At 37.8% G+C, this 18486-nt stretch overlaps 1 protein-coding gene across 1 annotated transcript in view; it reads left to right on the forward strand.

Moving 5' to 3' along the window:
• LOC149012137 (D-xylose-proton symporter-like 2) overlaps nt 1-18486 on the forward strand; it is a 60150-nt gene that overhangs the window by 16940 nt on the left and 24724 nt on the right. Inside the window, exons 7-10 of the mRNA XM_089158102.1 lie at nt 10172-10273; nt 11200-11568; nt 11657-11704; nt 13968-14030. Coding sequence (XP_089014228.1) covers nt 10172-10273; nt 11200-11568; nt 11657-11704; nt 13968-14030 — 582 coding nt within the window. The remainder of the gene's footprint in view (nt 1-10171; nt 10274-11199; nt 11569-11656; nt 11705-13967; nt 14031-18486) is intronic.

Here is an 18486-nt window from a genome sequence, read left to right on the forward strand (position 1 = left end):
TAATTGGGCCCAAACCTAGACCCAAAAGGCCCAATCCAAAGCTGGTTGAATAACTGAGGTGTATTTTGGTCATTTTCAGCCCTTTGGGGCTCAAAAGGGACCTGGTTGGAACCCCCTGGATCCATGGGTCACGGATCTACTTTAACTTTTTATTTGGATTAGTATTTTGTAAGTTATGATAGAGTCCTAATTAGTGTCAGAGTCCCAATTGGAATCCATTTTAAAGTGAGATTTTCCTTTTGGATAATTAGCTTTAATATTGCACGTTGTTTTTCTTTAAAATTCCTCTTTATTTTTTTGTGTGGGGTTATTCTTCATTGAGTTGTAAGGGGGATCCTAGTCTATAAAAGGATTCTCTAGTTGACTCAAGTTATTCCTTATTTGGATCCAAGTCTTTTCCCTCTAGTTGTAACGTTATATATATCCCACCATACCTCATTGAAAAGGGGAGTTGAATTGATGTATAAAAATTTCTGTTTGGAGGCAAACAAGGCCGTGGTCTTATTGGGAGGGCCACAACTGATTTAGAAAGAGTTTCTTCTTCAATTCAGGGTCAGATCTTTAATTCTGGCAGCAGTCCATTATTCACAGCACCTTCTTCCAATCAAACAAGTATAGCAGCCCTAAACCTCCCTTCACTGTGACTCCATCAAGAATTCACCCCCACCCATCTCCCTTCTTGCGCAAGCATCCCCAGCCCCTTCCCTACCCTCTACGGAAGCCAATAAACCCTCCCATACCCAACTACAGGCTTCCCTGATCATCGTAGGGTAGGTCAGGGTATCACTAAACACACTCCATGATTCTTTTTGTTACAACTCATTGATTTTAGGTGTCTCGAAACCATCCCATCGGGATTTGTTGGAACCCTAACCAACCCATAACAAATGTGCCCATCCCTAACTTGTTCCTAAGATCCCCCATAAATCTTAAACTCATTACCATTTCAATTCTTGAACCCATTTAGATTTTTGTTGATCCCCATCTTTACCCAAAACCCTAACTTTTCCAATTTAACATCCCTTCTGGGTTTGTTAAAATCTCCATTCCTAGATTTGTTAATTACTTTGCTGGTTCATAGGAGGAAAGGATTCTTGGCTAACCTTGATTCTAGGGAAACAATTACAGAGCCCAAACCATATAATCTTTTTTTTTTTTGGATGAATAAATAATTATATTAAAAAAGTAAAAGGGGAACAAGGTCTTTAAGAAGAAGACCGAAAAGAAGAACTTAGACCCCAGGAGACAATAATGAGCCTGTTCCTTAGGGTATCATCAACCGGGAGATGGGGGATAGCTGTCAATCTAGAAGAAACATCAAAATAGATGGTGTTCGAAATCCTGTCTATGGAGCGGGATTTGGAGGTCTATCTCCGAAGATTGCACTCCCACCAAAGTTGGTGGATGGAGGCACTTAACATTAGCTCACCAATCCAATCGCAAATGGAAGTGCTAGAAAAGTTTCTCAAGATCCAAGACCAATCACAAGTAAACCTGAAAGATCACCTAAAATGGGGCCAAATGGTGGCAAGGGCTTTCCCCCAGATGGATCTAGTGAAAGGGCAAGAAAAGAAAATGTGCTCTAGGTCTTCCAAACCATTCCAACAAAGAATGTAGTTGGGGTTGGTGGGGATGTGACGGCTAATAAGGAAGGCTTGGGTAGGGAGGGCAAGATTAAGGGCTCTCCAAAAGGTAAGGGAGTGACGGGGTATGATTCTTTTGAACCAAACCAAAGGAGGCCAGGGGGTTTGGGGTTGTGGGGTCTGAGGAGGTTCCAGGCGGAGGAAGTGGAGAAGGTTTTGGAGGGGGAAGGGAGCCAAACAGTAAGTTCATTTGGGGAGTTGGAGAGAGGGGGGAGGGAATCCCAAACTTGAAGGAAAAAGGGGAGGGGGACCAGGGACCAGCCGGCATTAGAGATGATAGTGGAGAGGGGTGTGGACTTGAGGATATGAGAATCATAGACAATGCGGGACCAAAGTGGTTATAGAGAATGCCCATCGGATGCCACGGGTCAAGCCAAAAGGAAGTGGAGGAGCCGGAGGAGATGATGGTAGAAATAGCTAAGATGGCGCGGGGACGCAACGAGAGGATCTTCCTCCATACCCAAGAAGGGTTGGGGGGGAAACAGAGCAGTCTAGAATCTTGATTAGTGAAGATATACCCTACACTATTCTGACAATATTTGTTATACGTGTTTAAATTAGAGGTGTAAAACAAGTTAATTAAGCATTATGTATTTTAAAAATCAAACCATATACCAATTTAGGTGGAGATAACATCAATACTCATGCATATTATTGGTTTGACAGCTTTTTATAATTGTAAGGTACTTCGAACATGACATATATTAAATTAAACAAATAAAAGTGTATGTAATTGTAACAAGTCCTACCATTTGAGAGTAGCTAGTATTGAAAGAAGTGTGGGCTGAAACTTCAAGCTTTAATCTTGAAGCCCCTCTCTTGTTGTTAGAGCTTCAATCTTGAATATCCAAGCTTTAATCTTTTATTGATGTGAGATTTGCCTAAACAATGTACCAAAACCCTCAGTTGGAGATGTTTTTCCTTCATAGCAGAGTGAGAGAAGTGAGGCAGAATTTGAGTTGAGGTCGAAAACTTGCTGAACAGTGTCCTCTATAGCTTGGTCTGGTCAAAATCGAACTGAAATTGAGATCATAGTTATCAAGGCTGCAAAGCAATCACAGTGCTTAAGGACCTTCCTAGGTGCACAGTAGGGTGGCAAACAAAGCATTTTGTCATTCTCAGTCATTTTGATTGACACACATAACATATTGAAATTATATAAGCTTGTATGCAAAAATAGATATTAAAATCCTATCAATGCCAAATAGTATAACTAAATAAAATTCATCTTTAAGAAATTTAACTAGTCAAATGATTTTATTTTTCTATGAGAATTTTGGTATTAGATAGTGCAAAAAGCCAGCTTTTGAAGAATCCAAGTATGCTTTAATCTGATTTATGATGGATCAAACCTTATTTAGTATTTTCTTGTTATTTTTAATGAAAATATCATTTTGGATAGCAAAAAAAATGAATATTTTTGCATTGTTGTCTTTTTGTAATGTTTTAATATTGGTGAAATATAAATTTTGTTCTTGAGTTTTTTTTTTGGGGGGGGGGGGGTGTTGATTGTTTATCCTTTTGAAATTTGTGGAAATCTTAGAATCATATCATAATATTTTATTAGTATCTTTAATCTAAGTAGATCAGATTGTAATATTCTATTACATGTATTTTTCTTATTATTGCAATCTTCTATTTTAGGTAGATTACTCATTGATTGTAATCTTCTATTCTAGGTAGATTTCTCATTGATTGTAATCTTCTATTCTAGGTAGATTTCTCATTGATTGTAATCTTCTATTCTAGGTAGATTTCTCATTTATTGTAATCTTCTATTCTAGGTAGATTTCTTATTTATTCTAATCTTCTAGGTAGGATATTCTTTCCTATTTCATAAATAGTAGTTGTGTATATATTGATTGTAAAGTTCTGAATAAGATATTGAAGAATCAAACATTTCAATTCCTATTTCATCATGGTATCAGAGCCAACCAATCTTGGGATTGTTGTCCAGCTTTCAGGCCTTCATTGCCTTTAATCTCTAGTGTTTCCGCCACATAGAGATTATTCTTCCTTTGGCCTTTATCGCCATTCTTTATTCAGCTCAATTCTGTTTATTTTTCCTTACCTAAAAAACACAGATTTTTTATTTCTCCGCCTTATCTGTCATTCTATTGCATCTTTGGTTACTGTTTCACATACTATTTTTAAGCACCTACAAAGAGTATGTCAGAACCAAGAGAGGTTACTTTCGGGATTGCATTTGATCAGAAAATAAAAAATCTGCAGAATGGAGAATTGCAAAACAGAGACAATCTATGGTGTACCTATTGCAAGAAAGCTCGTCACACACGGGAAAGATGCTGGAAACTTCATGATAAAGCTCCTAGCCGAGAGTGGCGGCACAAAGGAGAGCAATCTGGAAATAATGGTCAGGCGCATGTTACATTTGCACAGCAACCTGAAGTCACTAATAAAGAGGTTGCTAGCCTAAATCAGGAGGACATAGAACGTGTAAAAACTCTTTTGAGCAACCTTAACAAAAAACCATGTACATGTTCTTTGGCATATTTAGGTGAGTTTCCACTTTCTATTGGATTAAATGTCTCTAGTAATTCTCTTCCAAGCCCCTGGATCATAGATTTAGGTGCAACTGACCACATGACACACTCACCAAATCTTTTCACCACATATTCTCTCTGTCCAAGTAGTAGGAAGATAGCTACTGCTGATGGCTCGTTAACTACTGTGGCTGGAACTGGAAATATTGAGCTCAACTCATCCCTCACCTTGAAAAATGTCCTACATGTTCCTAGACTATCTACAAATCTCGTTTATGTGAAGAAACTCACGCAAGATTTACATTGTAATGTAGTCTTTCACCATAGTCATTGTATATTTCAGGACAAGGATTCGGGGAGGACGATTGGACATGCTAGAGAAATGGATGGACTCTACTACCTTGAGGCACCAAGCCAATCACATGCTACTAATGGTAGTCCTTCTCAAACCAATAAAGAAAAAATATGGCTTTACCATCACAGACTTGGACATCCTTCCTTTAGGGTAATCAGTCTTTTGTTTCCTTCTTTGTTTCAAGGTATACATGTCGATGAGTTTCATTGTGATGTGTGTGAGCTTGCTAAACACAAGCATGTACCACTTCCTTTAAGCAAGAAAAGAAGTTCCATCCCCTTTTATCTCATTCATAGTGATATTTGGGGTCCTTCTAGGATTCCTAATGTGTCTTGGGCTAGGTGGTTCGTGTCATTCATTGATGATTGCACTCGTGTCTCATGGATTTTTCTACTAAAAAACAAATCCGATGTTAGTTGTCTTCTTCCCAACTTCCATTCCATGGTTAAAAACCAATTTGGAGTTAGTATAAAAAGATTTAGATTTGATAATGCCAGAGACTATTTCAATCAAATTCTAACTCCATTCTTTCAAAGGGAGGGAATTATACATGAGTCATCGTGCGTTGATACCCCACAACAAAACGGAGTACCTGAACGGAAAAATGGCCAACTTCTTGATGTAACTAGAGCCTCCCTATTCCAATACAATGTGCCTAAGTCATTTTGGGGGGAAGCAATCCTCACAGCAACTCATCTCATAAATCGGCTGCCTTCGAGAGTCTTAGGATTCAAGAGTCCAATGGATGTCCTTTCCCAGTTCTACCCAAACATAAAAACGACAAATAACCTTGTTCCTCGAATTTTTGGGTGTCTCATTTGTTCATATTCATGGACCACATCGGGGTAAATTAGATCCTAGAGCACTCAAATGTTTATTTATAGGATATTCCTCCACTCAAAAGGGCTATAAGTGCTATCACCCTCCTTAAAAAAGGTTCTATGTTTCCATTGATGTCACTTTTCATGAACATAAGTCTTATTTTTCCACACCTCATCTTCAGGGGGAGCATTCAATAATGGAAGATAATAATGGGAATTCCTTATTTGACTTAGAGTTCACTCCCAAATACTTCACTATGTCACCTGAGTCAAACTGTGAACAACCTAAACTTGTGTCAAACTCACTTGTGTCAAACTGTGAACAACAGGAACATATGTCAAACTTTGAAATGAATGAGCCTATTTCTGATATTGAGCATGTGAGATTTGGCAAAGGAAAGGTGTTCTCAAGGAAGAAGAATCTTGTTCCAGAATCAGTGCAAATTCAAGACTCCAATCCAAATTCTGGAAATGAGGTATAAATGACTAATCCTTCACTACAAACCAAATTCGATGAGCCCACAGATAGTAATGAACTAGACCTTCCTATTGCCATTAGGAAAGGCACTAGAGAATGCACAACGAAACCCATGTACCCTTTTGCCCAATTCTTGTCCTTTAAACATTTTCCCCCATCTCATAGAGCCTTTCTGGTAAGTTTAAACACCATTGCCATTCCTAACACCTTATTTGAGGCTTTATCCAATAAGGAGTGGAAGCAAGCTATATGAATGTGGAGATGGAAGCATTAGAAAGCAATGGAACATGGGAACTTGTAAGATTACCTGAAGGGAAGAAACCTGTGGGGTGCAAATGGGGTATATACTTTGAAGTATCGAGCAGATGGATCTTTAGAAAGGTACAAAGCAAGTTTGGTAGCCAAGGGCTACACCCAGACTTACGGGATTGACTACCTTGAAACATTTGCTCCAATTGCAAAAATGAATACTGTCAGAATCTTACTATCCTTGGCGGCAAATTATGGTTGGGACTTGCAACAGTTTGATGTTAAAAATGCATTCTTGCATGGTGAACTAAAGGAAGAAATTTACATGGAGGTTCCACCGGGTTATGAGAAGGATTTAGTTGCTAATATTGTATGCAAGTTAAAAATGGCCTTATATGGACTCAAACAGTCACCGTGGGCATGGTTTGGCAGATTTACTAAAGTCATGATTAGTATGGGTTACAAGCAAAGTCAAGGAGACCATACATTGTTCATCAAGCACTCATCATCTAGGGGAGTCACGGCACTACTTGTGTATGTTGATGACATAATAGTGACAAGAAATGAAGAAAAAGAGAAACAAAATTTGACTCAATGCTTGGCTAAGGAATTTGAGATCAAGGCTTTAGGAAGATTAAAATACTTCCTTGGCATTGAAGTTGCTCACTCTCAACAAGGCATTTTCATTTCTCAACAAAAGTATATCACTGATCTCCTTAAAGAAATAGGAATGGTCACGTGTAAACCAGCAAGCACTCCAATAGATCCCAATAGTAAACTTGGGAAAGCAGAAGAAGATGTTGTTGTGGACCGAGAGATGTATCAATGACTAGTAGGAAGACTAATCTACTTGTCTCACACAAGGCCAGACATAGCATATGCAGTTAGTGTAATCAGCCAATTCATGCACAATCCAAAGGAAATTCACTTGCATGCGGCTCACCGTGTGCTACAATATTTAAAAGGGACGCCAGGGAGAGGCCTTTTATTTAGAAGGAATAAAGGAATGATACTAGAAGCATACACTGATGCTGATTATGCAGGGTCAACAGTAGATAGAAGGTCGACCACAGGATATTGCACATTTCTTGGTGGCAATCTTGTGACATGGAGGAGCAAGAAGCAGAATGTTGTGGCTTGGTCAATTGCAGAAGCCGAATTTCGTGCAATGGCTCAAGGAATATGTGAATTACTTTGGTTGAAGATTATCTTAGAAGACCTAAAGGTTGAATGGGGTGGACCAATGAGACTCTACTGTGACAACAAATCAGCATAGCACATAACCCTGTTCAACATGATCGAACCAAGCACATTGAGATTGACAGACACTTCATCAAAGAGAAGCTAGATAGTGGACTGATTTGTACACCGTATTTGTCTACACATAGTCAACTTGCTGATGTACTTACTAAAGGATTGAGCAGCTTAGCCTTTCAAAAATGCATATCCAAGTTGGGAATGGAGAATGCCTATTCACCAGCTTGAGGGGGAGTGTGGAAAATCTTATAATCATATCATAATATTTTATTAGTATCTTTAATCTAAGTAGATCAGATTGTAATATTCTATTACAGGTATTTTTCTTATTATTGCAATCTTCTATTTTAGGTAGATTACTCATTGATTGTAATCTTCTATTCTAGGTAGATTTCTCATTGATTGTAATCTTCTATTCTAGGTAGATTTCTCATTGATTGTAATCTTCTATTCTAGGTAGATTTCTCATATATTGTAATCTTCTATTCTAGGTAGATTTCTTATTTATTCTAATCTTCTAGGTAGGATATTCTTTCCTATTTCATAGATAGCAGTTGTGTATATATTGATTGTAAAGTTCTGAATAAGATACTAAAGAATCAAACATTTCAATTCCTATTTCGTCAAAATTTATTTTTTTAACTGTTTTACGGGATTCAAATAGGAGGGGTATTTTCTTACTTATGAATAATATGCAAAAAACAAACAAGCCTTATCCCAAACCTAATGGGGTTGGCTACATGGGTCCTTGCCTACCAATTAGCTCTATTTGAGGCCCTACAAGATAAAAGGCTTAAGCCATGCATATCCTTTCTCACTAATTCTCTTAGGGTTATTTTGGGTTTGCCCTTAACTTTTTTTAGTTCCTTCAATTTAGATTAAATCACTCCTCCATATAAAGGACTTTAAAAGCCTTCATTGAACATGGACGTGCTACCTCACATGACCTTTTCATAGCTTATCATTTATCGGAGCTACTCCAAGCTAGCTCTAATATGAACATTCCTTACTTTATCCTTCCTAGTTTTGGCACTCATCCATCTTGGCATCCTCAACCTCATTACTATGATGAGTTCATCAATATGATGCTTCTCCCCAGTCCAACACTTTGCACCATACATTGTAAGTTTTTTGTAGTGAAAAAATGAGGAGAATACCAATCATATAAACAGATTGTTCAAAACTGAAACCATCTTCCATAATAAAGGTGGAAGGAGATTGAAACTCCAGGGATGTCTACACAAATCATAGCAAGCGAGAGTCTGTCAATTTTAGTGTCAGCACCAGACTAAGGGGCAAAAGCAAGGAATGAACTGGTTCTAAGGCATTCTGAACTCCAATATTGGGGTGGAAGACCAGGCATGGCAACCTGCAGGAGAACGGAGTTGAAGTCGACCTAGTGGAATTGCAGGTAGGGATCCCACTGGCCACTGGCAGAGGAATTGTGCTTAGCCCAACCATCCATGGGGCCCCATCAAGAACGTGTACTTTCGCTTCATCAGAGATGAACTTGAAAATGAGCAAACCAGTTCCATGAAGAATTCAAAGAACCTTCAGCTTTCTATTCCATATTGAAAGTCAGCTTAGAGCCAAGAGAGTGACCAAGGCAAGATTTTTAATTTGAAATTTCTGAAGATAGAATGTTTTTGAGAAGAGAGAAAATGCAGAGGGATTATCAATGGAAGGTTTGTCATGGTTTATAGAGAGTTGGAATTAGAGGGTGAAAAAGGTGAAGTGACAAGCATCTTTGTTTGATTCTGGCAGGGGTTAGGGAGGGGGAAGGGCTGGCAAGGCTCATTTGAGACAAACTGTTGCTTTTAATTTTTAGTTGGTTAGGAGGGATGCCTCTCTTAGTTCTTTTGGCAAGGTATTTCCTTTTTTGAAGTACTATTTGTTCTTCCATCACGACATTTATTATTTTCATTTTCCACACAAATGATATTTTATGTGGTACAATGGGGATGGAGTAGGCTGCAAAAAGTTCTGTGCTTCTATCCATTCTCTTCCTTGGTTGATGGTGCTGGAGGATATCTCATCTTGGGTAGAGGATGCTAGGAGTAAGGGCCAAAATACCCTGGAAGCATATAAGGTGATGCAATGTTGGACTATTTAAGCCTGAGAAGAAACCCTTAATGTGCATTTACAATGGTTATGTATGTGATGCTGTACTGTGTGCCTGGGAGAATAAACCCTGAATCTGCATTTACAGTGGTTTTACATATAAAGAGCTCTCACTTGGTGTGACATTAAAACCTAGGGTCCATCGTGAAGATGTGGGTTCAAGTTGTGGGGTAGCTAGTTGAATATTAATAATAATTGAAGGTTGCACCAAACATATTCCACCCTCTCAGGTCCCTTTGAAAAGGGGACTTTCACCGGATTATGACTCTCTTTGTGCCTGTCCTTGGTTGCATACTAGCCAGCATTCTTCTCCTGTAACAGCACGCATATGCTACAGTGCTACCTATATCAGAAAATAATGTGCTTGCTGCTAATACATTTTCTTTCCCCCCTCTTGCTATCTTCTTGAGATTGTCTTTCTTATTTATTATCTTTATTGTTACCCTTTAACTTGTAGTGATCATGTCTTACATACCTAAAAGGAAAGAAGCAAGCAAGAGTTCAGATCAGGGGATGGAAGGAGGAAATTTGACAATATGTCTAACTTAAAAAATATTAGCGTTTCTGTTTAGCTTTTCTTTTCATCTTTTGTACATCATGCATGTGTTCAACAACCAAGCCTGCCGAAGCCATTAATCCTTAGCCGTACTGTCTTGGTACTTGCTTAAGAAAGTCATGGTCTTAATCTTCATTCTCCTTTTATTAGATGAGAAATGTAATTTTCAGATCCTTGATCTTTATAGGCAATGCATGCTGCTCCAATGTACATTGCTGAGACTGCTCCGACGCAAATACGAGGTCTACTGATTTCTTTGAAAGAGTTCTTCATTGTTATTGGAATGCTTGTAAGTGCTCCAGAATTACTGATAACTCATTAAGTGTTCTTTTTTCTTCTTCTTCTTCTCTCTCTCTCTCTCTCTCTTTGGGTGAATACAAACCCTAGAAGAAATGTTTGACATAATGCAGGCCTAGTCAATAATCAAAACAGCTAAACATTTTCTTGTATCATTTCCCTGTTGTTTACCTTTACCCTCTATTGAGTTCCTTCTATGATGGTTTTTTGAACTATTTACATCACTGTTGTCAAAACATCCGCCTAGTTGGTAAGGCGGTTTTTGAACTGCCTTATTTGCAACTGCTTTTGGCTGCTTTATCCCCTTGTGAACCTTATTGTCACCTCAGCACTAAAGCAGTCGTTTTTTTGATATTTTTGTACATAATATTTTTTTTTTTTAATTTTTTTAAAATCAAATTTTGTTCTACAAAGCCATATATGAATTCAATAGTTATTCATGTCGGAATCGAGAATCAATGAATCATTAAATGGAGAATGATTTGGAAATCGGAATTATGTGATCTATTAATTTATTGTGTTCAGTCAAAAAAGCAGTAAAAAATGGATATAGTCATATGTTATGATGCTTCATGAGATGAACTTATGTTTTTTTTTGTGTGTGTGTGTGGGGGGGGGGGGGGGGGGGGGGGGGATAACCTTTCATAACTATCATTCTTGAATGCTTTTTTTATTTTTTATTTTTATTTATGAATGTGATTCTTGAATGTTTGTTTAGCTTATAATAGAGATTTATCAATTTAGAAATAGTTGCATTGAAAAATTTGACCCAACTGATTTGGTCGCTTTATTGCCGCCTAGGCGCCACTTTATTTCCTAATCACCTGCCCAGTGCCCCAATTGCTTTGGTTGCCTTGTCGCCTTGACAACCATGATTTAGATCCCTTGGTTATACTTAGCGCCGGATTTTTTATGCAGTTAGGTTATGGTATTGGCAGTCTTGAAATTGATATACTAGCAGGATGGCGCTACATGTATGGAACTAGCATTCCACTTTCAATTGTTATGGGGGTTGGAGTATGGTGGCTACCACCATCACCTCGATGGCTTCTGTTATGTGCAATACAAGGGAAAGGAAATATGCAAGAGTTAAAAGAAAAGGCAATTCACTGTTTGTGCCGGTTGAGGGGTCCATCCATTGGTGATTCAGCTCCAGAACAAGTTGATGAGATTCTGGCTGAGCTTTCATATGGTGAACCAGAAAAAGAAGCCACACTGGGTGAGATTTTCCAAGGGAAATGCTTGAAGGCCCTTATCATTGGTGGAGGACTAGTCCTTTTTCAACAGGTACCATCTTTATGGTTGGTTCTCCACTGTGAGATACGACATATTCACTGTTTCTTCTTAATGTAATTTTCCTTGCATTGCATTGCAGATCACAGGCCAACCAAGTGTGCTGTACTATGCTGCAACCATTCTTCAGGTGGAATTATTGGCTTTAATAAGTTTTGGAACTTTGTTTTTAAAATTTTAATTTAAATGATTTGAAGTGTATAATATTTATTAAAAATTTGAAAAGGAAACTAAAATTCTCTAGATTTTATTGTTACTGATCTTATTTATCTTAAATGAGTAGAAGAAACTAAAGTTTGGTCTGCTTTCTCAGAGTCATGCATGGAGCCATGGCCTATGACAATTATTGGACATGTACATCTTTACTGTGTTTATCTCTTGAGCATGTGTAACCCACATCTAATTTGATCTAGCAAATCCATGATGCATTCAAATCATTTATGAATTTGTTAACTTCAACTACAGTTACATGTCCATCATCATCATGAGCTTCAAATCGGTGTTGCAATGTCTGTGTGCATTGTAGTCATTATCCAAATCAGATGGACGCATAAATTAAGTATTAGCTACCATTCACCCAATAGCTTGAATAGTTAGGCAAGGGCAGGATCAATGTATAAATCAACACTCTCTTGCATGTGCAGGTGAATACCCAAGATCAGCTCATGTGGCACTAAGGGAGAAGAAAGGGAATCAACCATTACCCAATTTTTCCACTTCCCAGGATTTAAAACTCTCAACCTCTCTGTTCGATTGATCATGGTTTCTACCATTTCACCTAAAGCTAAAAGGTTCAAATTGTTAGAAAGCACAATGTCAATGTATACATCAACATTAATGCTTCCCTGCAATGACCTTCCATGGGAGCCAAAAGTTGTCATTAAATGGAAATTCTTGTTAGTAAGGTCTTTTGAATCTACTAGGAAGAAGTTGTACACATCAACATTAATGCTTCCATGCAATGACCTCCCTTGGGAGCCAAAAGTCGTCATTAAAGGGAAATTCTTGTTAGTAAGGTCTTTTAAATCTCCTGGGAAGAAGTGGTTGGGCCTTGGAGGGAAATGGTAACCCATCAATCAACTAGTCCAAATCCTCTTCCATGGAAGTATGCTTGAACTTTAGCAGATCGCTAGACCACCTGCAGCTCTATTTCTTTTGAGAACTGAATACCCGTGTTTATCTAGCCTAACTTATAGAAGTCAAAGGCAAGGCTAGCTCAAATGAACGGACTAGGAGGGCAACAGTATGGAAAGAGAATGCAGTCACTAACATGGTAGAAGATCTCGCTTTTGAGCGAGATCTCGCCACCTTGAAAAACCGAGATCTTGACCATCTCGGTTGAGATATGAGATTTTTTGGCTTCAACTCAGTGGCCCATCTCGGTGGATTTTAGGGTCCCAATTGGGCTTAAACTTGGTATTTATCTTATTTAAGGCCTTTTGAACACATGGGGGGGGGGGGGGCTTGGATTTGTCAAAAAAAAAAACAACCCTAACTATGGTTTCTAAGTCTACCCATGGTGTGAAACTTAGAAACCGAAATGTTGTAGGATTAGGGAATGCAATGTTATACAACATGTAATTTAGAACCTTTAAGGCATATAAATGAAAAAACAAGTGTATCAAATGCATCAAATAACTAATTGTCATCAAAATTCCATCCATATGAGTATTGCAGTCTCAATTTTCAAGAAAGAATAATAAAATTATATAATCATTAGAAGTTCTATATAAGTCATTAAATCGTAAGTTCATAAGACAACCAGAGAATGATTGATCTTCCTTCCATGTTGTAGATGTGCTAAGAGTAGTTGCAAGTGAAAGTCCAGCTGAAATCTGCAAAAAAAACCAGCAAAAATTGAGAGCTTTAGTGAGATATAGGGAGATATGGCGAGATCTCGCCGAGTTGTCCCACCATGGTCGCTAATTCATCTTCCTTGTTTTTTCATTTTCAACATTATGAGGATTTATGGACATCATCATCAACAATCATACTAATAACAGCAATCATATAAATAATGCTTGAATTCTATTACTTCTTAGTAGTTTTTTTTTGTTAATCTTTTTCAGAACTTCTACCATAGTTTCCTTGGTATCTAGATGAAACATATAAATGCTCCCTGACTCTGACTAGCATGTGATATTTTTTAGAGATGTGAGAAAATTGAGCCAAAGAGTAGTTTAATCCCAGGGATAGATTTTCTGTATCTGTTGCCATGTCGTTGCTTAACTATCTTTGAGTAACATTTGACAATTCTTGGAAAACAATGAATATAGCTTACAACCATTTTTGAGAACATGGGAATATGTTCTGATAGGTATTGAGTTGCAAATATATATACCATCACAGCTCTTAGCATTTGTTTCGTTCTTACCAAGTAATTGTTTCATCAGAGTGCAGGTTTTTCTGCTGCATCTGATGCTACCCGGGTTTCTGTTCTTCTTGGTGTGCTAAAGGTAGTTTTCCTTTTCTGATAAACGTTCTTCGGAAGAGAATATATTTTACCCCATTGGTGTACAAAATATTTAACTTGCAGGTGATGGCTGGTGATTTCTAGTTCTCAAATAAATATGTATTGTTTTGATGCAGTATTTATGGGAGAAGCTTCCGTGTTACCGTTACTTGGCTTTATTCATATTCGAATGTTTGCATTTTCCTTATTTCCTATTCTGTAAAATGGACTTTTTTTTTTATCATTCTTGCCCTCCTTGTTTGTGGATTTCCTTGTTTTTGTATTAATGCAATAGTTCTACTTGTAAAATGATAGAAAATTGGAGAAAACACAGAGATTGAGAAGAGCAGTAGGCGATGTGGCAGCATGTCTGACTCAATCATTTATGAGAGACGGTAGAAATTTGACTAGAACAAATTGATTAGGTGGTGTAGACGAAGAACACAGTTTTTCAAAAAAAGTAAAGTTTGGGAAAACTCTCAACTTGCTTCAAAACCACTTGGATCTTTTCTAGAGATGCTTTAAACATGTTCTTGATGCAGGTTAGGTGGTGTTCTGACCAAGATTCTGCCAAAAATCCAGCAAGGAAAAAGGTGGTCTCCCACGAGATTTGTTGAGATTGAGTCGGGACGAGGACGCTCGATCTTGATTGAGATGACATATTTTTGTCACTGTGGCTTGACTGGAATCTCGGTCGAACCAAGTTGAACCAAGATCTCAGCCATGGCTTTGCATGATGAGATCTCTATAAGCCAAGATATCTCACAAGATCTTGGCGATATTTTGTGAGTTGTAGAACCATGGTACTTACTGCTTACATCACTATTTTTGAGTAGTCCTAATTTTTATTGAAGAATTATCAGAGTGGTGTGCAAGCTTCAAGGTGAAGAAACTTGAAGAAGTGATCGTCATTGTCACGTGAAACTGGTCCACTGGAAAAAGCTCTTGATGGGATCACAAAAGTGGCATTGCCAATGTGATTCAGTCCTAAACTGAAGTGTTATTGGGGTTAGTGATAATTGAACTCTTGTTGAGGATATTTGATAAGACCCCAATTTCAACAGAAGAACAATGGAAAAATTGGCACACAAAGATAATAGCAATACTGAACTTTAATCAAATAATCTCTAGAACAGAACACAGTACAGCAGTAGGTGATCCTACTCTGCCCGAGAGCAATTGCCCCCTCCCTTATTTCCCTAACAACTCAAAACGCAAGTCTCTCCTAATCTCCCTTCTCCTACTAATTGTAATTAATTTCCTATCATATCTCTTAACCGAATCACTTCAAATCCATTCCTAAAAGGCAGTCTGTATCTCAACAGAATTACCCCAAATTTATTCTTATAAAGCAGTCTATATTTCTCAATTATTTCCTTCCATCTTTGGCTGCTGTGCAGCAGATCCAGAATCTTGCTTTCCCTGCCTGCGAGTATAGACTCGCGATATAAGAGTTCTATCAATATTCTTGAAGATCACTTTGAATGATAAGATATATTCTTGGGAGATTCAAAGAGAAAAAGAGAAGATATGAAATCACATAGAAGGTATTAAATCGCCAAATTCATGAAATAAATCCTGTTTTCCTATTTTCTACCCATATTTTTAGGCCCATTAAATCAGGTGACAAAGTAAGCCCAAGGAATCAAAGGCCAAATACACGTATAGCTGAATCCTAGTCTAATTTTAGGGAAGGAAGCCCAATTTGATGATGATTCTGTGTCACAGGGTCATTGTGATCAGCCAAAATATCAATGGTGGCTGTATTGGCCAACTCAATAGCCCAATGTGGTCTGCATGCTTTTCCAACAAGTATGAACTGTATAGTTGGACTACCTCAAAATACACATTGACAAGAAATTTATCTATCTGCTGTCTACTGGAACCATGGTGATTTGAGCCATGACCACAATCATGGAAAGCATTGATGTCCTTGATCAGGGCAGAAGTAGAGGTTGCCTTACAACTAGTGGTATTCAGACGATGCAAGCGTGAAAAGGCTTCATATCGAGTAGGCACCTGTTCACTAGTAAGACGCTGAGCTTTAACAGCTTGATAGTTAGGATGAAGATCAGCCGAGAATTTGGCAACATACAGCTTATTGCTGCATGAGCTGATCCGAGTCAGTGTTACATGGTAGATGAATTTTTACTCTTTAAGGTAACTTCTGTTGCTGCTGAAATAGTCATTAAGAGATGCGTCACTTTGAGAGCAGTGGAAGGTTTTTCATACAGTTCATGTGTCTGTGATATGCCCTTTGCTCGAGAATAACTTTCACAGAGATGTCCCCATACGAATGAAAAATTCATTGGCTGCAAATGATGGTTCAACACTATTCCATAGCCATTCTCAGTTTAGACTTCTCTCATATCCATGCATCATGGTTAGCAATAAATGTACTGTCTTTGTCATCAGAAACAATAGTATCTTTAGTTAAATACTTACTTTTTCCATTAGCATGGATATAGGCTTGAACAACTTGTGCCTAAAGTAAATAGTTAGAGTCCCCATTAAGTTTGACAATGGTAATCTGAACCTGTAAAGAATCATTGGTAGGCTTTGACTCAGTCATCTTAAACTACCAATATGAAATCTCAACGCAGCTGCAGATAGGTGGATGTCGAAATCTGTTGAGAAAGTGGATTGTGGTAGAATGGCTTGAACTTATCAGTGTGATCTCAAGCCCTTTATTTATAATGAATTGGAAAGTGTATTATTACATAAATACCCTTATTTGAGCAACAAGAAATAGAAAATTACATAAACCAAAACTCCTAATAGAACTCAACCAACCCTCCCTCTCAAGTTGAAGTATAGATATTAGTCATGCCCAACTTGCTTACGATAGGAAGGAAATCTCCTTCTTCAAACCCTTGGTAAAAATATCAGCCACTTAGTCTCCAGACGTCACAAAAAGTATGCAGATCAGCCCTTGTTCCAGCTTTCCTTTGACAAAAAATCTGTTAATTTCAATGCTTAGTTAGATTATGTTGCAGAGGATTATTGGCAATACTAATGGCAATCTTGTTGTCACAATACAACCTTGTTGTAGCACAAACTCCACGAACCATAGCTCTATATTCAGCTTCAATACTGGATAAAGCCACCACATTCTATTTCTTACTCCTTCAAGTAACTAGATTACCTCCAACAAAGGTACAATAACCTGAAATTGACTTTTTATTAGGAGACCCAACCCAATTTTTATCAGTGAATGCTTCTACCCTTAGATTAGCGGTGGATGACAAAAGTATTCCTTTTTCAGGAGTTCACTATAGCTGCGTTTGTTTGCTGGAATAAATGTGGGGTGGGAAAATTCTTTAAAAAAACAAACTTTTTCTACTTTTCCTTTAAATCCTAAAAGTGTATATTGTTTGGTTGCTTGGGGTGGGAAAGTTAGAGACAAATTAAGGAAACTTGTCTGGTAAATGTGGGACCCACAATTAATACTTTTCCACAGTTTCCTTTCCTTTCATTTCCTTCTCCCTCACCCCACTACACATGGGGTGCACATATTTTTTTCCCACCCCACCTTTGCAAACAAACGCAGCCCATAGTAATCTGGTAATAATCTTTATATGAGCTGAATATAGATCATGCATGAACTGGCTCACTATCCCCACGACATAAGCAATGTCTGGCCTGGTGTGTGACAAGTAAATAAGCTTCCCTACCAGCCTTTGATATCTTCCTTTGTCCACTGATTTTCCTTCCTTCTCTTTAAGTTTAGCTCCACCTCAATAGGTGTATCAACTGGTTTACACCACAATGTTCCTACTTTTGATAATAAATCTAGAACATATTTCCTCTGGGACAGATATATAAACTTCTTTGATTGAGCCACCTCAATTTCTATGAAGTACTATAACTTCTGTAGATCTTTAATCTCAAACTCTTCGCCAAGAAAGTCCTTCAACCTTTGTATTTCCTCAGCATCATTCCCTATGATGACAATATCATCCACATAAACAATGAAAAGTGTGCTATTGGTACCTAACTTCTTGACAGTGTATGACCAACATTGCTTTGCTTGTACCTAATAGAGTTTATTGCCTTCTTTATTGCCTTCTGGATACTGTTTCAACCCATAAATTGACCTCTTCAACCGACAAACTTTCCCTACAGTATTGTCATCAGAGAAATCATATGGGATCTCTATATAGACTTTGTCCTCCAATTCCATTTACAAGAAGGCATTCTTTACATCTAATTGGTGCAAGTTCCAATCTTTGTTCATAGTTACAGACAACAAACTTTTACGGTGTTCAGTTTTGTAACAGGGACAAAAGTCTCCTTATAATCAATCCCATAGGTTTGGGTAAACCCCTTTGCAACTAGTCCAACCTTTAACTTGTTGACCGATATATAGATATTCTATTTAACTGCAAACACCTATTTACAACTCATAGGCATTTTATTTTTTTACTAATAGAAGTGTAACCAGCTCCCAAACATCATTT

This window comes from Hakea prostrata, chromosome 6, assembly GCF_041222555.1.
Source record: "Hakea prostrata isolate BN-2017 chromosome 6, UWA_Hpros_2, whole genome shotgun sequence".
Lineage (NCBI taxonomy): Eukaryota > Viridiplantae > Streptophyta > Magnoliopsida > Proteales > Proteaceae > Hakea > Hakea prostrata.